Here is a 20,953-nt window from a genome sequence, read left to right on the forward strand (position 1 = left end):
CAGCGCACAGAAACGCCGTTTACCTTCCCGCCGGAGCGATACCTATTTATTTACTTGCATTTTGACATGCTTTCGAACTGCTAGGTGGGCAGGAGCAGGGACCGAGCAACGGGGGCTCACCCCGTCGCGGGGATTCGAACCATCAACCTTCTGATCGGCAAGTCCTAGGCTCTGTGGTTTAACCCACAGCGCCACCCTACCCTCCAACATTTCTCCCATGAAAATAGGGACGTCCTGAGGAAAAGTGGGACATTCTGTGATCAAATAAGAAACCGGGAGGGCTTCTCTAAATCAGGGACTGTCCCTGGGAAATAGGGACACTTGGAAGGTCTGTCATTAGCTCTGGCTCAGCCAATCATCTTCTGCTCCACTAGTCCTGATGGGCGCCAGCCAAGAAAGCTCAGTGTCATTTCGTCTGCCTGGCAGAAACAGCCAAAGAATTTGAGCAGGGAGAAAGAGGCCTTTCCTAGCTTTAGGATCTCAGCTCCTTTCAACTAGGAAAAGGGCAAGGAAATAACATTTTCTGGCTGCAAAGTCGTTTGCTTCATCGCTCAGTTTTGGATCTCTCCCACCCCGGCAAGGACATGCTGCGTTAATAGTATAAATAACATTATTTAATCGTAAATATATAAATAATATAACAGCCCAGTGCGTACACAGATGTCTTTATTTAAGAACACAATACATTTCCCAAAGAAATAAAAATAGTAAATCTCTTAAGTGGTTTACAACTTGTCTTAAAATGTAAAACAGAGCATTGCAAACTATCAAAACAAACCATCACAAATGAAAACAGAAATGAAAGGCCCACATTTAAAGCAGAATAATTAATAGAAAACCTCTTTAAAAATTTTTTAACACCCTTAGAGATTTTTGAAACATGAATCAATGCTTTAAAATAGTTCAAAGCAGAAAAACAACTTAAACCTACAAAATAGATAGCCAGATAGATAATAAAGCCACAGTGAAGCAGCATAGCGTAGTGGTTAGAGATTAGAACCAGGACCTGGGAGACCAAGGTTCAAATTCTCCACTTCATCACAAAGCTCACTGGGTGACTTTGGGCCAGTCATTGCCTCTCTGCCTAACCACCCTCACGGGGGTTTGCTGTGAGGATTAAATGAAGAGGGCAGGGGAGAATCATGTATGTCGTCTATATCATCACTTCGAGCTCTTTTGGGGGTGGGGAAGGCAATGAATAAATGCAAAAGGGTAGTGTTTGTGTGAGGTTATTGTTTTGTTTTGTTTTGTTTTCTTCCTGTTCTTCTTATGTATTTTGCTTTTTTATCTTGCATTTTTATGCTGCGAACAGCCCACAGATCTACGGGCGAAGCGGGGAATACAAATTTGTTAAGTAATAAATAATAAAATAATGCTGAAGCTTTTGCAGGGGCGGCTGCTAAAAACAGGACAACTTTTTGTTCGGGAACCAACCAACCAACCAATTAACGCCCCCCGCTTAAAAACTCCTCTTCCCCTCAAAAAAAATAAATCCCCCTTAGTTAAAATAAACTTCACACCCCCTACAAAAGCTTTCAAGGGCTGTCTCTTTAAGCGCAGCTCCTCCGTTGCCAGGCGGTGCTTGTTGCCAGGCGGCGTTGATTGGCGGATCGGGGATTCCCCTCTCACACATCTCTCTCTCTCTCTACAGGGAGGGCTTTCCCCTTGGCCGACACGTGGGTTTGCCAGAGCCCCAGCTGGAGGAGCGCGGGGCGGGGGCGTGTCCTGGGCTGCTTCCATCCTCCGGCCAGTGAGCGGCTTCGGCGTCGAGCCAGAGGGAGGGACTGGGCGCCCATATATGGAGGTGGGCGAGGGGGCGTAACCCGGGAGTGTTGCCCCTCCCTCTCTCCCTCTCTCAGTCTTTAGGGAAGCCGCTCCCTTTGGCTCCTTCGCCTGAACTGGCGCTGATGCTGCGAGAGGAGCGGACCGCGCTGTGAACTAGGGAAATACACGCAACTTTTTTTTCTCCTTTTGGTGGGGGGGGGCGTGTCCCTCCCGGGGCTGGAGCTGCGATGACCTCTCGCAGGTAAGATCCGCTTAATCTCCTGCGGCGCGTCCGAAATGTGCGGAGTTTTGCAATTTGGGGTTTTTGTTTGCCTTCGGTGGTGGTGCGGCGTGAAGCTCAGAAACGGGGCAGCGGACAGCCTCCGTCCCCACCCCGTCCTCCCTTTTCTTCCCCACACCGCTCCGTATCTGTTGCTTGCAGGTAGACCGCCTCTATACATGGAGGATTTAGAACAACCTCCTTCTCCCCCCCGCCCAGCAAAAAGGCGGTGTACTTCTGCGGATGTTTTGCACTACAGCTCAGGTCAGTCCTCCGCCAGCGTGGGGGTGGGAAATAATCCCTTAATATTTGGAGGTAGATTGCCCCTTATCATGGAGGGTCTCTTTATTTAGATCATCCTTGGCTTCTCCAGATGTTTTGGGCTACAACTCCCGTCCGCACCCCCCCCCCCAGCCAGCCAGTGTGTTTCTGAGTTTGTAAACAAGGCACAGGTCTCTTCCCTCCTTTCCGCCCCACCCCCTTATCTGTTGTTATTTGGAGGTAGACTCCCCCTGATCGTGGAGGGTCTCTATATTTAGCTCAGCCTTCCCCCCCCCCCCCACGTTTGCTATCCTCCTCTAAATGTTTCGGACTACAACTCCCGTCAGGGCCCCCAACCCGCTCCAGACAGTATATGGCGAGGAGCAGGGAGAGTTGCCCAACTCTCCTCTCTCCGACCCTCGGTACCTAATATTTGCAGATAGACTGTCCGTGAGCATGGAGGCCTTTAGGTCAGCCTTTGCCAAGCTGATGCGACTTCCCCCCCCCCCCCCAATCGCTTTGCAATGTTTTGGACAACAACTCCCATCAGACCGGGCCAGTACACTGTTTGCACTGCGGGGCTGTTATTTTCAGTTTCTAATTTCTTCATTCTTAGTTGTTCTGACTAGTTTACCTTTAAAATAAATTTAAAAAGCTCTGTGTCTGTGTGTAAAGCAAACATTTGTAGCCAATCTACTCTGAGTAGACCCATTTAAATTAATGGACCTTGCTACCTTAGGTATGTTAATTTCCGTGGCTCTAAACTGATCGGACTTTGTTGGATTAATTAAATGGAAAGCAGCAGCAACCGCCTTTTTGTCCCGTCCCCCCTGCCTCCTGTTTGCAGTACTTGGAGGTAGACTGCTCTTATACAGGGGTGTACCATGTACCTGTTGTGTAGAATAATTTACAACAGACCTATCTTATTTGTTGTTGTTGTTAACCTGCCCTTCATTCTAAGGCCCCGGAGTTGATTATATTTAAAGCATGATATTAGAAACAGTTAAAAACAACATACAATCACGGGACTAATATTTGTCTTAAAACTATACATTATCAGGTCTCGAAATCCAGGGCAAAGAGGAACGATTTAGCTACTTTGGTCATTCCTGCATCATGTGGTAGGGAAGTCTTAAGTCAGACTGAATTGGGTGAAAGAGAAAAGTTTCCTTCTGCCTCATCATCAGCTTCCTTTGGTCATTTCCACATTTTAATCTCTCCCTCCAACCCGCCCCAACTTTCATCTTTCGAGCTCTGGAGGCTGGGTATTGGGTTGTTGTTTTTAATGTTTATTGAACTCTGAATCCCTCTAATGGATATCAACTGATATTCTGCATTGTACTGTGTTGATATCAGTGTAATCTTTTTCCTTTTGTTTGCCTTGTTTAAATTAAAATCTTTAAGAAACAAAAACAAAAAAACTGTCATGGAAGACCTATCCTTTCATTCTCCTCCTACCCCCACCCAGATTAACCTCTTTTCCCTTCCATCTTCTTTCGTGGTTATAATGCAGACAACAGGTTTTGTGGTACAATTTGTTTCCTTTCCCCTCTTCCTACTAAATATTTAATTCTGCAGTCGGGAGGTAAGCTCACAGCTTTGCTTTGAAAGCTGCCCTTCAGCGTGGGTGCGCCTGAGGATGTGCAGAGTGCAGAATCTGCAATTTCTGCAGTTGTGTAACTGCGATTGTGTAAATGACAGGCGCACCTCTGAGCCACTGACTTCCTTACTCACAGCTATAGATTCACACACATACCTCAATGCAAATAATCTCCAAATCAGAAAAGTGCCCTCTCGCAAGCTTTAACCCTGGAGCATCATTATTTTTTTTAAAGCATGACTTCCTTTCGGTTTAGCAACCATGAATGCAAATGAACATGTTTATGGTTAAAATAGTTTGGAACAGCTTGTCAGGTAGCATCTCCCCCCCCCCCCTGACGTCACCCTGTTTGACCTCATGTTCCTTCTTCTCAAACCCAAAATCTCGGAACCCAAAAAGGAACTCTGAATTCTTGGAACCCAAAAGCCTTTTGATTGTTGTTGGTACTCTATGGCCATTGCAACATTTGGGGAGGCCTAGACTGACGTCTGCCAAGCTTGATTAGAGGTTTGTGCTGAATGTTCTGTAACTTAAAGCTTCATTTTGCTGGGAGCGTGGTATAATGGTTAGAGCACTCTTGGCCAACCAGGTGTTTTGAACTCTTAACCCCCATCAGCCCCACCTAGGACAGGTTAAAATGTTGGACCTAGTCTCCAATTACCACACAGGCCCAAACTCCAATGAGTGACCTTGGGGGCTGTTGCTTGTCATTAGCCCGCCTCTCAAGGTTGTTGTGGGAATGAGGACGTGTGAATGCATTGTGCATGCATTCAGACTTTCCCCTCAACCTAGTGCCCTCCAGATGCATTGGATTACAACTCCCATGGAGCTGATGGGAGTTGTAACCCAAAGCATCCAGAGAGGGTGATAGGTTGGGGGATGCTGTTGTAGACATTGGCCTAAGCTTTTTGCAGAAAGGGCAGAGATAAAAACGTAGGAAACAGATATTGCTTGCTGAGTCACTCCAGAGGAATTTCTTATTTTAATGATCTATTTTAAAATGGGCTGTCCTGCCGGTAGGCCAGCAGGTTCTCCACGTTCTCTTAAGAGAATATATATATATTCTGTAATCGCCCATTCCACCCCCTGCAAAAATATAAACAAGCCCTTTCTTTTATTTAAGCTAGAAAACATCCATAGCAGTGGAACTGCTATGGGGCAGCCGTCCTTGTTTGCTTAGGGTCTTCCCTGTTTCCTCTCCATCAGGGTCTTCCTTTGTTACCTTTCAAGGTGTGTTATTACTATTAGTGCAGTATTTGATGCCATCCGTGAGCCGTGTATTCCACAGAGCAGGAGCAGATGGTCCCTGCCCCAAGTAGATGGCAATCTATAAGGTTCTGGCACAGAGAAAACAGAGGAATTTGTAGCAGGAGTAAACAGTGACTTTGTCCATAGTGGGAGCAAACAAAACAGGAACCCCAACACAGTCTGCTCCTGGACCTTCCCCCCACTTTAAATGCAGGGTTTTTCAGTACTGGCCATTTTGGACTTTCCAAGGTTTGGGGGCTGGGGGGGAATGTATTTAAAGGGAGAAAGGTCCAGGCTAACACCAGAGAGGGGAGGATGCCCTATGGGGACCCAAACATTAAAGTGCAGATGACTGATGAGAATCCACTTTTTGCTTCGGTGTGGGCTAGTCCAGGCTGTGGCTGTTTGAGAAGAAAGTGCTTAGGTTTCCGATGGGACCAGGGAGCTTGTGTGACAAGTTGTCCTGGAAGGCTGCGCCAAGCACATGGGGCAGCGAGGAGAAAGGATGGAGTTTTTGGAGGGAGCAGGAGGCCTTGGGATGTCTGAGGCTGTCAGAGCTACTAGCTATGGTTTGTGGTGGCTGTGTTCTACTTCCTCTGTTGGAGGCAGTGTACCTCTGAATACCAGCTGCTGGGAATCACAAGCGGTTCTCGCACTCAGGTCCTGCTGTGGGGCTTCCCACTGGGGCATCCGGTGGGCCATTGGGAGAAGAAGATGCCAGACTAGATGGGCCTTTGGACCTGGTCCAGCTATAGGGCTCATTTTGGGTTCTTGTGGAAAGGGGAGGAACCCTTTGTGTTGAACCTGAGAGCAGACAGGACATCCTTGTAGTATGTTTCCCATGCTTGGGTCTCCATCATCCCTAGCCAACAAGACCAGTGGTCAGGGATGATGGGAATTGTTGTCTGAAAACAACTGGAGACCCAAGTTTGGGAAACCCTGATGTAGGGGTTTGGACAGGAGTAGTATAACACTGCAGATTTAAGTCCTCTTGCCTTGAGTCAGAGGCAACTGTATCTTGACTCTGGTTGCCACATGCATGTTAAGTCTTGCAGATGACCACAAATGCTGATGGTGCATTTTCCTTCTACTTCTGTATCTGTATCTCTTTATCTGTCTACCCAGTTAGTGTGTGTGTTTTTTTTTAATGGGGTGCATCTAACATTCTCCTTTCTCTTATTAAATTTATTACCCATCCTTTGCCAGCAGGTACCAGGTACCCTTTGCCACCAGGTACCGGGACACGGGTGGGCTGTGGGTTAAATCACAGAGCCTAGGGCTTGCCAATCAGAAGGTTGGCGGTTCAAATCCCTGCGACGGGGTGAGCTCCCTTTGCTCGGTCCCTGCTCCTGCCAACCTAGCAGCTCGAAAGCATGTCAAAGTGCAAGTAGATAAATAGGTCCCGCTCTGGCGGGAAGGTCAACGGCATTTCTGTGCGCTGCTCTGGTTCGCCAGAAGCGGCTTAGTCATGCTGGCCACATGACCCGGAAGCTGTATGCCGGCTCCCTCGGCCAATAAAGCGAGATGAGCGTCGCAACCCCAGAGTTGGCCACGACTGGACCTAATGGTCGGGGGTCCCTTTACCTTTAACCAGGGTGGGTTACACCAAATTAAAATTCAGTATTAGAAACAGTTAGACCAGTCATCAGAATAGGGTAGGTCCTGAAAACAGCCATCTCTGGTATCAAAAGGTTAGTGCATGTTTGAAACTATAAAACCTCTGTGGGGCAGGAATCTCACAACTCCGTCCTGCTCAGAGTAGACCCACTGAAAGTAATGGGCATGACTAACTTAGGTCCATTAATTTTAGTTGGTCTACTCTGAGTAGGACTCGGTTGGCTACAACCCAATAAGTTTTTTTCTTCCTATATACATAAAAATGCAAGGTTGTCATCAGGCAGCTGCCCTTAGGAGGACTTTTTAGGGCCACATCACAGTCCTGTATTTGCATGAAGAAATGGGTTTGGGAAGGTGAAGAGTGAGCTTAGTAGTTGCATGGGGTAGGAAGGGGAAACCCTAGGAGGGTAATGTGGGGAGAGTGGCAGGTCGGTTGGTGAGCAGAGCAAGCCCCTAGTAATTGTATTTGTTCATTTGATTCATTGTGAGCTGTGACAGTTTTGTGGTAAAGTGGTGTGCAAATGGAACTGACAATGAGTGAACATATTTGATTGGCACATATTATGTACCAAGCAGAACCAGAATAAATACCCTATTACACTTTTTAAAAAGGAAAAAGGATGGTGTTCTGGCAGCTTAATTAAAGCCCCCCATTTCAGCATTGCCAGTGTAAATCAGGCTGTTTCAGAGGAATACAAGTCTGGAAAATCTGTGACGCTCCAGATGTGATTGGACTTCAACTCCCAGCAGCCAGCATGCCTAATGGTCAGGGTGTTTTGTAGCTGGGTTGCAATGGTAAAAGATCAAAAATTGCAACGGAGAGATTGAAAAATCAATAAAATAGCGTCGTAAAAGTTTGAGCAGCAGAGAGCAAAAGAGTATGACGCGATTAATACAGCATCACTAAAATCTAAAATTCAATGGATGAAAAGTGCACAGCTATGGAAAGCCTGTGGTATAAAAAGGTCTCTTTTGATCCTGGGCTCAGAGCAGGAACATGAAGAAGGCGGTGGTGGACCTACATTTTGTGGGGCTCTGAAGCCTCATTAGTTCCACAGTAGATCTGCCTCTGGAGGACAGTGTCTGGTGAACCTCTCCAGGCTGGAGGCAAATAGCACAGGTGGAATCTTGTTTTTCCAAGATGGTGGCATGTTGTTGACCGCTGTGGTAAATAGGATGCTTCAGGAGTTGGAATTCATAACATCAGAAAGCCACCCTTTGAGCTGCCCCCGATCCACCCACCCTGGGCTTTGTTCCGTTTACATCTCATCCTTTTTGATTCTCGAGTAGGTGGGACGGGCTCTGTCCTCGTGCGTGTGAGTCACGGCTGCATGCACTCAATCTGTGGCCAAAGCACCTTTTAAAAAATATATATATGAATTGAAATCTGTTTCCCCTTGTCGTCTTCTCTGGCTGCTTCCTCCTCCGCAGAGAAAGAGAGCTGACTTGACGGAAAAGAGGCAGGCCAGACTGTTTCCATAGAAGGTGAAGGAGCAAGGAAAAAGAGGTGGTAGAAAAGTTTGATGCGTTGTTTTTCTTGAAAGTTTCTGGCAGCTGATTCATCAGCGCTTTGGTTGTGGGGAAAAAGCATTGCCCTCTAATGGGGAAGAACCTCAGCTCCGTGGCGGAGCATGTGCTTTGAGTGTAGAAGGTCCCAGGTTCAGTCCCTGGCATGTTCAGGTAAGGCTGGGAAGGTCCCCTCTTTAAAACGCTGGAGAACGTTGGCTAGTCGGTGTAGACCAGCCTTTCTCAACCTTGGGTTCCCAGATGTTGGAGAACTACAACTCCCATCATTCATAGCCAGCAGACGCAGCAGACCCCACCACTGATCCAATGGAGTCTCTGGGTTCAGAGGCTGTATGTCATGGGAATCGACCATCGTAAGAAGAACCCGCTGGTTCAGGCCAGGGTCTCATCTAGCCCAACATCCTCTCCTCATAGTAGCTGGGGCCGGACCAATATATTTTGCTGCCTGAGGCAAAGGAGAAGTTGGCGCCTCTCCTCACCTGCAGCCTAATCCATGTGTGCAAGCTGATCAAACTGAACTTTACATGAAGATTGGTGGTGTCCTCTACAGCAGCCGAGGGCAGCAGGCTTGCTTAGGGAACCCCAGTCCCCACCTCTCAGCAATTGCAGCCTCAGGTGCTTGCTGATCACTTTGCCTAACGGTAGGGCCAGCCCCAAGAATAGCCAGCAGCCTGATGCTGCAGCAAGGTTGCTCCAACTTCCACAGCGCCACCATCTGGAATCCCAACGCTTCGGGTGCATCTCTTCTGACAGCAGTGAGCGAGAGAGACAGAGAGAGCAGCATTCTGCTCCATCACACTCTCTGGCTTGTTCAAGAGGTCAGCTAAGAATAGCCCCCCCTCCTGCTCTCACGCTCCCCCCCCCAGCCGGCCGGAGATTAAGAGCCTTGTGGCGTGATGAGATGAACACATGCGGGGAGCCACGGATTTGCATGCCTTGTGGGCTGTTACTGGATCCTGGATGCCCTCTGCATGACGTTCCTCGAAAGGAGAGGCAGGGCACCCTGAGCGTTACTCAGCACCCTCCCACTCCCCCCGCCTCCCACTGACTCAGGACAAGGGGGGGCACCTGCCCTTGAGAGTGAGACAAGGCCTTGGAGGAAACCTGTGCTCCATAAAGCTTCTTTGCCCAGATGGGTTTATTCCAGACCCTCCAAGTGTCCCTGTTTTCCAGGGACAGCTCCGGATTTACAGACGCCATCCCAGTTTCTGACTGGATCCCGGAATGTCCTGCTTTTCCTTTGGAAGTCTGTATTTTCATTGGAGAAATGTTGGGGGGTATGTCCCAGTGCGATCTGGCTCAAGGAACTAAATAAATAATAAAAAACACTAATAAATAACCATTAACACATTACAGTGGTACCTCAGGTTAAGAACTTAATTCGTTCCGGAGGTCCTTTCTTAACCTGAAACTGTTGTTAATCTGAGGTACTACTTTAGGTAATGGGGCCTCCCGCTGCCGTCGCACCACTGCTGCACAATTTCTGTTCTTGTCCTGAAGCAAAGTTCTTAACCCGAGGTACTATTTCTGGGTTAGTGGAGTTTGTAACCTGAAGCATCTGTAACACAAGATACCACTGTATTAATGGCAAGTAAAATGTATGGCAGTTGTTTTTAATGAGTTCTGCGCAATTTTACACACATTTCACTTGCCAAGCAGAACTAAATCCTATTAATTTAACCCAAATGTCTTTTGAATTCTCATGTCATGTTGCAACTAGTTAGCACCCCTCATTTTGGGAAGTTGAAAAAGTCAACGTGCGCTATCGCCCTACCAGCAAAACGGCCGCAGGTTGAAGCAGGTAAGCTAGGTGTATATTTGCGGAAAGGCGAGCTGACAAATATATTTGGCTCCTGGGCCTGAGGTTCCTCACTATTCCCCTAAACCCCAGTTCCTGTGAGCTGGATCTCATTCATTCCTCCTTGCGCAGCACCTGGAGGGGAGTGGCCGACTGATTCACTCTGGATCATGCTGGAAGTGTTGCAAAACAGCAGCAGGAGCAGGCTGTGCGACTCAAGGCAAGCAGCAAAAGTGTCTCGTGCTTTTCCGGGCTTCCCTGCCTCCAGGGTGAAGCAAGGAGGTGGAAGGCAAAAGAGGGAATTGGGGCGGAGCAACAGGAGCTCGTTAAATCAGAGGGATTTCATTGTTATTCACTGTCATTTTCCAAGCAAGCTTTGAGCTGCCTCTCTTTGAACAGCCAGAAAGAACTCCGGAGCCAAAGGCTTGTGCTGGGCAGAAAACTCGAGGGTTTGGGGCCTTGGCAGGTGACACTCAGGAAATCCTGACACCTTGCAGGAAGGCCCTTATGCATGCATCACAAGCTGAGCACCTCCCAGTCTGAATGTTGGAGGAGTCGGGACAGATAAGAGAAAGTTCTTCCTCACATGGCACATACCGTATTTTTTGCTGTATAAGACTCACTTTTTCCCTCCTAAAAAGTAAGGGGAAATGTGTGTGTGTGTCTTATGGAGCGAATGCAGGCTGTGCAGCTATCACAGAAGCCAGAACAGCAAGAGGGATTGCTGCTTTCACTGCGCTGTTGCTCTTGCTGTTCTGGCTTCTGAGATTCAGAATATTTTTTTTCTAGGTGCGTCTTGTGGTCTGGTGCGTATTATAGAGTGAAAAATACGGTAGTTAAACTATGGAACTCTCTCCTGCAGGATGGCCACTGACTCAGATGGCTTGAAAAGAGGATTGGACAAATTCATGGGGGAAATAAGGCTTTTGATAAGCACAATGGCTCGGCTCTGCCTCCACGGCTGGAAGCAGCAATGCTTCTGAATGCCAGTTGCAGGAAATGACAGGAGGGGAGAGGACTCTTGTGCTCAGGTCCTGACTCTTTGCGTTGTTTTCTTGGTCAGTATTGTAACACAGAAGGGCTGTAGCCAAGTGGTGTGTCATCTGCTCTGCATGCAGAAGGCCCCAGGTTCAGTCCCTGGCATCTCCAGGTAGGACTGGGAAGGTCCCCTGCCTGAAACCCTGGAGAGCTGCTGCTGCCAGCCAGTTTAGATGACACTGAGCTAATGGTCTGATGGTTTTCCCAGTAGTGATGTATGGAAGTGAGAGCTGGACCATAAAGAAGGCTGATGGCCGAAGAATTGATGCTTGGTGCTGGAGGAGACTCTTGAGAGTCCCATGGACTGCAAGAAGATCAAACCTCTCCATTCTGAAGGAAATCAGCCCAGAGTGCTCACTGGAAGGACAGATCCTGAAGCTGAGGCTCCAGTACTTTGGCCACCTCATGAGAAGAGAAGGCTCCCAAAAAATGTTGAAATATACGTTTGTTAAAAAACCAGAGGCCTTTCTATTAGGAATGGTAGGAAACAAAATTAATAAGAGAGACTGTAAACTGTTTCAATATGCAGTGACTGCCGCAAGGATACTTCTTGCCCAAAGATGGAAGCAGGAAGAAATTCCAACAGTGGAAGAATGGAGAAGGAAATTGACTGAATATGCAGAACTGGACAAATTGACTGGGAAGATTCGATATCAGAAAGACCAAAAGTTTATCGAGGACTGGGGGAAATTCACAGAATATCTGAAAAATATATGTGATGTACAGACAACGCTTGTTGGTTTTGAAGAGACTCTGTGAGATAGTAAGAAATATTGCAAAAAAGAGAGTAAGAGGAAAAGGAGTTGGGAAAGGCAATATTATGTTCAGAAATGCGTTAATAAATAGAAATTATACGAAAGATTGGCAGAGAAACTGAGGGAAGTCAAAAATTGAAGAATGAGTACAAAATAATTTGTTGACTGTATAAAATTTGTTTGGAAAATGAATAAAAATTATTTTTTAAAAAAAAGAGAAGAGAAGGCTCCCTGGAAAAGACCCTGATGTTGGGAAAGATGGAGGGCACAAGGAGAAGGGGACGACAGAGGACGAGATGGTTGGACAGGGTTCTCAAAGCTACAAACATGAGTCTGACCAAACTGCGGGAGGCAGTGGAAGACAGGAGTGCCTGGCGTGCTCTGGTCCATGGGGTCACGAAGAGCTGGACACGACTAAACAACTAAACAACAACAACAAAAATGGTCTGATGCAGGATAAGGCAGCTTCTCCTGGGCACAGTGTCTGCTTCCTAACACAGTACAGCACATTCAGCTGCTGGCAAGGTGGTCGGGGCAGAGATACATGTGACACTGGATTGTAGCAGCCCAAACATGAGTTACGTTCTGATTTTCTCTTTTCGTCTGGTGCAACAGCTTGTGGCAGGAGCAGTCTGAGAACGTGCTGGTTCGACAGCAGTATCTGGGATGGTTTAGCAGTAGTTCTCCACAAGGACTTGCTACTGGGGCCAGGCAGAGCCCACATCGCAAACAAAACCGGGCTGTTCAGAGTGAAAGGGAGCAAGATTGAATCCTGGCCAGCTAGTGAACGGAGGAGGGCCTGCTTTCTGCAGAGGTCTGCTTTACGTCTGCCTTCCCTGCCCCCAACCCCCCAGGAATGCACATGGGAAGCAGACCCCAGCAGGACCACACTGTCCGCTCAACAGTGCAACCCTATTGGCTGCAGAGGTCTGCTTTGCCAGGGCGGTTCAATCCTGCTGGCTGCAAGGGGTCTACCTCACCAGTGCATTCCCAGCTGGGTAATTCCAAGGGAAGCAGACCCCTGCAACTAACAGGATTGCACTTTTTGCCCCCCCCCCAAGCTGGTGAGTGGAAGGATCAGTCCTGCTGTCTGCAGTGTGTTTGAGAGGAGGAAGGGTCTCTCTCTCCCCACCAACTCCTGACTGTATGCTTAATAGGCATATAAAACCCTAATTAAACATTAGGACTCCCTCTCCCAATTGATTCAGGGCCTACAGCTGAGTTTGCCTGGGGCCAGTCCAAACCCCTGCATAAGGCCCTGCATGGGGGCTGGGTGTATGTGCCTGCAGCCCTACTTGTTACTGGTAGGAAAGTGGTGGCCACTCCTTTATTACTGGTTTTTAAGCAAGAAATTTGTAGTCGCGGAGTTTCTGCAGCGGGTTGCACCAGATGACCTCTAGAGAGACCCAATTTTATGAATTGGGAGCCTGATATATGGGGTTGTGCTGGTGGCAAAGTGTGATGGGTTATGGCTCTGTCTGTGGTTTGCCTTTTTCTTTTGCGGGGAGATGGGCTGAACCCACAAGTGAGGCTTGGTCTGCATGTTTCCTCCTGCACCTTGCCTCCCCCCCCCCCCGGTGGCTCGTGTCCAGGAAATGTGTCTAGGATGGTTGTTTAATCAGGCAGCTGGGCTTGTCCGCTCGCTCTGTGGGCTTCCTGCCCTCGGGTCTGAAGGGAAGATCGGAAACTCTGCTGCTTTAAAACGGGACTGGTAATCCGGAAATGGAGAATTTCCTGGATGTGTGTATCTCCCCCTCCCACTTTTGTGCAAAATAGTGGCATTTAATGGCTTTACATTTTACCAGCTATAACGGTTGGAGGGAGAGAGGAAGCAGCGAGGCCAAGTTCCTGCTGATTTGCTAAAGCAATCTCTTATTTATTTACAAAACAAATTAGATGCCTTTTCCCCAAAGATCCAGGGAATGTGGAGCAAGCCATTAGAGCAACGTACACGTTTCTTAAAAAACCTTTTATCATTCTTCGGTTGGAAGCTTGAGTTCTTTGTGCATAGAACCTCACAATGCATTGTGTGCTGTATAATAGCAAGGCATGATACCAACAAGTTGAAAAAGCCAAGATCAGGTGGTGTTGGTATTCTGATTACAGTGCCATCACGCCTTAAAAGTTGCATACGTCTCTGCACCCAAGGCTCATGCAATTGACAGGCGGAACAATGAGCAGAGCGCAGGACCAAAGGTCCTAATTAAAAGCAGGTGAATCTGTGCAGGGTTTTGCAGGTCCACCGTAACGAACGGGAAATGCGACAATGGGTTGCAGCACACAGTTAATTTCCCCCAGATATTATATTCCATCTTCCCTCCTGGTTTTCCGTCCTTTCTCTGCACACCGGCTGGTTGGCTGTGTGTGGCTACTGAGCATGCTCAGTCCTCATTGGGCTGTTTTTCCGAAGTATTCTGCCCCGCCCAACGAAACTGGGTGTCCCCCTTGCCCAAAAAACCACATTTTGTACTTTTGCAAACATTGAGTTCTCCCATGTCTGCTGATAACCTCTGCTCCCCTTTGTGCTTTGGGCAGGACTCTCTTACCCGGAGAACATGTCTGTATACAACGACCACTGCAGCTGTTCTAGAATTTGAGTCATGAAGTTCCTACAGCCCACCTATAGTTAGCAAACAGGGATCTTGTATGTCTTGCGGTAGGAATGCTTTTTGAGTTGTTGTTGGGGTTTTTTGTTTGTGGGGGGGGGGAGCTATTCTTGCAGTCTCTGCAAAAGGTAGCCAGTTCTGGTTTCTGCAGAGTCCCCATTCCAAGTGCAGGGCTGTATCTGCTCAGCTAAGGTAACACTTGGCAGAGACCCATTGAAATGAATGGACCTAAGTTAGTCATGTCTGTTCACTTCAGTGGGTCTACAGTGAGTAGGGCTGGCATTGACTACAACCTGCAATATTAATTCAGGTCTCATTATCCTCTCTGTGTTATAAGAATGTATATAAGAACCTGGGGCCTTCCAGATGTCACTCCACACCACTCTGATGAGTGACTAGTTTGGGGTTATTCCTGGAAAGTGTCACTAGAGACCAAAGCATCCTCTGTTCCTTTTACCAGCTTCATCTGGTTCTCCAGCTAGGGTCGTTCCTGGGCAGGGATAGCATAGCCTCCAACATTTCTCCAATGAAAATAGGGATGTCCTATTCAATACTGTGCGGCTTCCAACATACATAAAAACATAATAAAATATTAAACATTTTAAAACTTGCCTATACCGGGCTGCCTTCAGATGTCTTCTAAAGGTTGTAGAGTTACAGTGGTACCTCGGGTTACAGACACTTCAGGTTACAGATGCTTCAGGTTACAGACTCCGCTAACCCAGAAATAGTACCTCGGGTTAAGAACTTTGTTTCAGGATGAGAACAGAAATTGTGCGGCAGCAACAGCGGGAGGCCCCATTAGCTAAAGTGGTGCTTCAGGTTAAGAACAGTTTCAGGTTAAGAACGGGCCTCCAGAATGAATTAAGTTCTTAACCTGAGGTACCACTGTACTTATCTCGTTGATTCGGGGCGGGGGGTTGTCACATAACTCCATACCCTCCAACATTTCTCCGATGAAAATAGGGATGTCCTAAGGAAAAGTGGGACATTCCAGGATCAAATCAGAAACCGGGACCGCTTCTGTAAATCCGAGACTTTCCCTGGAAAATAAGGACACTTGAAGGGTCTGGGAAAGCCTGACCACTATGGTCCATGCTCTGGTGACCTCGAGGCTGGATTGCTGCAATGCACTCTCTGTGGGGCTGCCCTTGGCCTTGGTTTGGAAGCTGTGGCTGGTGCAGGATGCAGCTCCCGGACTGCTGGCGGGGGCAGGCATCTGACTCAATACATTGTTAAAGCATCTGCATTGGCTACCCCATCTACCAGGTTCGAGACCCTTGAATTAACTGAGAAAGCCTTAAGCAACTTAAGTGTAGAGCATCCTTAGGGACCACCTGGTCCTAGCTCAGTCATTGAGAGAGCACCTACAGGAGCATCACTGGTCATCCCCACGAGTTGGCGAGGCTCATCTGACATCAACGCAAAACCGAGCATTTAGTGTCGTCCACCCAATTTTGTGGAATAGTCTGCTGACAGATGTTCAGCAGGCGCTTTCTGTTTCAACTCTGAAATGCGTGCTGAAAACTTTTCTACACTGTCAGGCTTATGCAGGTGATTAAAAGTGCACCTTTCCGTAACAGTTAATCTCCACTTTTTATTTTTATTTTTATTTTTAAAAATATTTTTATTAGCAATTACAACATAACAACTTATCAAAACATATCATATTCATTATTTTCCCCCTTCCCCCCTCAAACCCTCCCTCCCCTCCCCTCGAGACTTCCCTCAGCTCCTCCCTCTGATTTCTCAACACATATTATTCTCTGCATCTTATAAAATTATGCAAATCCTTACATTTTCTATCTACCATGTTATCAATCAATAAATTTGTATATGTTTATTCAAAATAATCTCCACTTTTTAAATACACCTACCTGGTTTTTATGGTGCGGTTTTGCATACGACTCTTGTGAACTGGTCTGGGTTTGTTTTATGAATGCACATATATTTTTTACACATAAATAAATTGGCCATCCTGGTTGGGGCTGATGTAACCCCTACAAAATGCACAGAGCGTTAAAATAAGTTAAATAAAAACCATTCAGCTGTGCTCCAGACGCTTGGGTTGCTTGAGAGGGCTTTGATGCGTTGCAGGGGACTAGATCATCCTTTGGGTCTCTGCAATTCTATGCTGACCTTTGCTGGCTGGTGGCTGCTGTTTAGAGTTCCTTCTGCCTGTCTTCAGGCAAGGGAGCGAAGTTGGGTTAAAAGGACGGGGCGTTTGTGAAGTGTGTTTGCTGAGTTGCCTGAACACAGTCACGGGCATTTAATCCCAGCCGGGACATTGCAGGGGGTGACCTGCTAATCTCTGATACTCTTAATATAGGAAAGTCTGCTCTTAAATAAACCCAGGGTTGCTATATCCAGCAGCAGGGGAGCTAAATATAAAGGAAGATTCTCCCTCGCTCCTTTCACCAGCTCTGGTTCCCCTTAGTAGCCTTGGTAAACAGAGGCTAAACAAGGGAAAGCAGTCATCCCCGGAGGCAGGCTTGATCCCTCTGTGCAGGATGCTAAGCCTCAGGGAGGAACAAGGGTGATCCTCTGATCCCTCCTGTCTTGGGAGCTGGGCAGTCGCCAATTTGAATGGGAAAAAAACCCCACACTGTTAGCCTGAACAAAACCCTTCTGTCTTTCAAGCTTGTTGATAGGAACAAATAAAGGGACATAGGAAGGAACCTGCTTTAGACTGAGTCAGACGGTTGCTCCCTTTAGCTCCATATTGTCTACACTGGCTGGCAGCAGCTCTCTGGGGTTTGAGGTGAATGTGTAGGGGCTTGAACCTGGGTTTTCCCAGGTGCTTCTGAGCTACCACTTTGACACTTTCCTACTCGGGTAGTAAGCTGCTTCCTATCAAGGGTTGGCCCATTTAGCTTAGTATTGTCTACCCTGACTGGCAGCTGCTCTCCAGGGTTTTGAGATAGCAATGTGCCCCAGCCCTGCTTGGAGAGGCCGGGGATTGAACCTGGGACCTTCTGCATACGAAGCAGATGGTCTGCCGCTGAGCTACGGCCTTCCCTTCCCACCCGTGCCCAGGCATAGGGCGGCTGAGTGTTGATAGGCTTTTTGTAACGTGTCTTGATTTATTTAGCTCCCAGGCAAAATGGCTCCCTGCAAACTCTCTATCCTGTTTGCAGGTGACAAAATAGGAGCTGGTGAGGGGGTTGCATATTGCAGAATATTCTCTGAAAGGTTTTGTAGTAGAAAGATCTCTCCTGAGAAATGTTGGCTGGGCATGGAGCTTGGAAAGTTGCTGCCAGGCTGTGTACGCAACACTAAGCTAGGTGTTCTAATGGTTTGACTCTGCACGATGCAGCTGCTGCTGATGTTGCTGTGTTTGGGGGAAGAGTCATGACTCAGTAGTAGAACATCTGCCTTGCGTGCAGAAGGCTCCAGGTTCAACTCTCAGCATCTCCAGGTAAGGCTGCGAAAGGTCTCAGTCTGGAACCCTGGAGAGCTGCTGCCCGTCGGTGTGCCCTGACTTGGTCTAAGGCAGCTTCCTATGTTGGGAGCTGGTTCTTTTCTCTTGGCATTCACATCTTTCTGAATCTCCCACTGCTGAGTCTCACTGAACTGTATAATTTGCATAATTTGAAGGGACCTCAAGAGTCATCTAGTCCAAGCCTCTGCAATGCGGGAATCGCTGCTAAATGACCCCCGATTCAAATAATATGAACCTGTGGGCAATAGGGAGCAGGGCATCAGCTAAGTAGTGGACTCTGTTAGATAGCTTCTGCATGAACGCCAGGATATATATATATATATATATATATATATATATATATATATATATGGCATTTCCCAAATGCAAAAAATAGGGTGGCATGATTATTTGGTGAGAATGGCTGGAAAATATCAACAATGGGAATGCATGAGTGAAAACTGGTGTTTTCTTTTTAAAAAAGAAGTTATTATAGAGAGGCATTGAAAGGTGTCATTAACCTAATTTTGTCAGTGATCAAAAAACCACAACACGTTTATTAGAAACGTTTGTGTCTGGGCTGCCTGCCAGAGGTGGTTTTTTTTATATAAAAAAAACTGGAACCAAATGCTCATAATAATAACCTCTGACTTGCGCTTAGCGAAACCCACTAGGCTTGGGCGCATAAACTTCTCGCTGAAAAGGAGAGAAAATGTCTCTGCCTTCAGCTTAACATTTGAGCCTCAGAAGCAAAGTCATTAGCATCTCCCTTAATTAGCCAGGCTGGTGTTTTGTTACGGTTAGTGAGCAAAACAGCAATAACTCTCAGCTGTGGGCAAGGGACCGTCCTCCTAGTGATTTAATAAGATTCCCACTGGATCGTCTAGGGGTAAAGGGCAACCCACAAATTCATTGCATCTTTCCCAAAACGAGAAGTCAGCAGGTTTGGACGTAGGCGTATTTTATGAGTGAATGAGCACGCGTTTGCACTTGGTCTTCGCCAAAAGGCAAAAGAAAGCAAAGTGTATAAATAAAGCTGAAGCAACACTCTGCCAAAATGATCTCCAGAGTTATTCAGCAGGTGAGGCTGTCTGGTGTAGTGGTTAGAGTGTCAGACTAGGACCTGGGTGAGACCAGGATTCAAATCCTCCTCTAAGCTATGAAGCTCACTGGGGGTGTGACTTTGGGCCAATTGCTGCCTCTCAGCCTAACCTGCCTCGCAGGGTTGTTGTGGAGATTAAATGAGGAGCGGGGAGAACCATGGCTCCCCTCTTGAGCTCCTTGGGGCGTTGGGGCGGGGGGCGGAGAGATATAACTGCAATAAAATATTACGAGGCGGCCTGTCTCTCCTGGGTCAGGGAATGGTGTATATTACAAAATACTGTACAGGCCTTCAGAACCTAGAAGGACATGACAACCGTTATGGCTGGCAAGCCTACTTAGGTTACGATAAAGTCAAGATCTATAAAGACTTTCTAAATCACATTATAAAGCAATCTCTCTATATGGTTTGGGCAAAATACAATGATTTGCTCGAACCTAAAACTCCATGGTGGATATCCCCGCTTGAAGCATTAGCAGTAAAGAAAAAAATATGAAAGGGAATTGGCCAATAAAATAAATGAAATGAAATGAAATACCATTCTGGGCAGCAGAGTACACCTAATGCAGAAATAAACTAGTGGATTGATCCATCTCCTGGGCTAAGGTACCCTGACCCCCCCCAAACGATACCCCAAATAACCATCAGTAGCAATCTTGCTGCTTAGAAGTCCTAGGAGGTGTTCTGTATTGACATCGTCCTTTCCTAAGCAAGCAAACCAGTTTACTTATTAGGATCTTAATATAAGAAACTGAGTGGGCGGGTGCATTCTCTTTTTCCCTTCTGAGCCTTTTTGTATCTAAAAGTTCCATTTAAAAAATAAACGCCCTGTTATATCTTCAAGGATGGAAATTAGCCTTGTCACAATCTATATTTCTGACTGGTCATCATGCCCTGGCTACAAAAATAGACCTTGATCTGGAATTGGCTGGTACAGGGTGTCTTATCTAAAAACCCTGGGAGGCTTGTGATAAACCTGAGCAATGGTGTGTGTGTGTGTGTGTGTGTGTGTGTGTGTGTGTGTGTGTGTGTATAGGGGATAGCAATAGTTGTCACTTCCTTGTTCCTAACTGCCTCGTCAGTGTAAAGTAACTATTGAGGTTTTTAAACGTGTCTTCGTTACTAAGCCTGTAACGTTTGGTGGTGGTTGTTTTCAATTTGTTTATTTTATTTATTTTATTTTAGGGGGCGGGGAAACCTCTGTTTGAAAAATGTACTCACTACCCAGCATAGGAGCCAACTCCTAGGGGCTGAAGGGTCTTTGTACCCCCAACAAAATATTTGAGGGGGCCGCCACCCCCCAAAAAAGTTGATGGGCATCGCCATTCAAATGGTGTGTGTTCACCACATCATGTGATCATATGCCTGCCCCCCCCCCCCATATTTTGCTCTCTAGCACCATCTGGTGTTGCATAACGTATTCCAAACACTGTTTTTTGACTAATGTAGCTGAGTCCAAAGTTTGGCTAGGAGCAGACTTGTTGAAATTAATGGCTCTAACTTAGGAAGTCAAGGTGGTTCTCCCCCACAACACGTTCCTCCTCACAACGAACCAGTGATGTAGGTTAGCTTGAGAGACTGTGACCAGCCCAAGGTCACGCCTGGCAAGCGTCATGGCTGAGCAGGTCTCTCAGGTCCTAAGCCTGGCTCTCTGTTACTCGATGGAGGTCATTTTGCCCTGAAGGGTGTTCAAAGAACCCTTTCTGCCTTTCATTCTGCAACACAACTCTGATGTCACAAACCCACCTGGTTCCGACTCAACCGAGTCTGTTCACTGCTGGATTGAGGGGGAAAGGCTGTTCTGAGGGGCTTCACTGCTTCAGGCATTCGCACGGAGTGGCGTCCTGTCATAGCCCTGGAGAATATCTTTAACCAGATTTTATTTCCCACCTCTTAAATTTTGCTTCATGAGGTAAGATGTGCCTTTTCGGACCAG

At 47.1% G+C, this 20,953-nt stretch overlaps 1 protein-coding gene across 3 annotated transcripts in view; it reads left to right on the forward strand.

The window, feature by feature from the left end:
• The first annotated feature begins 1,823 nt into the window (after positions 1-1,823).
• The window catches only part of LOC310769404 (tyrosine-protein phosphatase non-receptor type 11-like), a 67,450-nt gene continuing 48,320 nt past the window's right edge, over positions 1,824-20,953 (forward strand). Inside the window, exon 1 of one of the 3 annotated variants that reach the window (XM_083628725.1) lies at positions 1,824-2,026. In XM_083628725.1, coding sequence (XP_083484851.1) covers positions 2,013-2,026 — 14 coding nt within the window. In that variant the 5' untranslated portion in view covers positions 1,824-2,012. Of the gene's footprint in view, positions 2,027-20,775; positions 20,930-20,953 lie in introns of those variants that run through there. The other 2 variants (XR_014551632.1, XM_083628726.1) reach the window with 2 other exon arrangements.

Source organism: Podarcis filfolensis (assembly GCF_964270895.1).
Source record: "Podarcis filfolensis genome assembly, chromosome: 8".
In the NCBI taxonomy this organism is placed as follows: Eukaryota; Metazoa; Chordata; class Lepidosauria; order Squamata; family Lacertidae; genus Podarcis; species Podarcis filfolensis.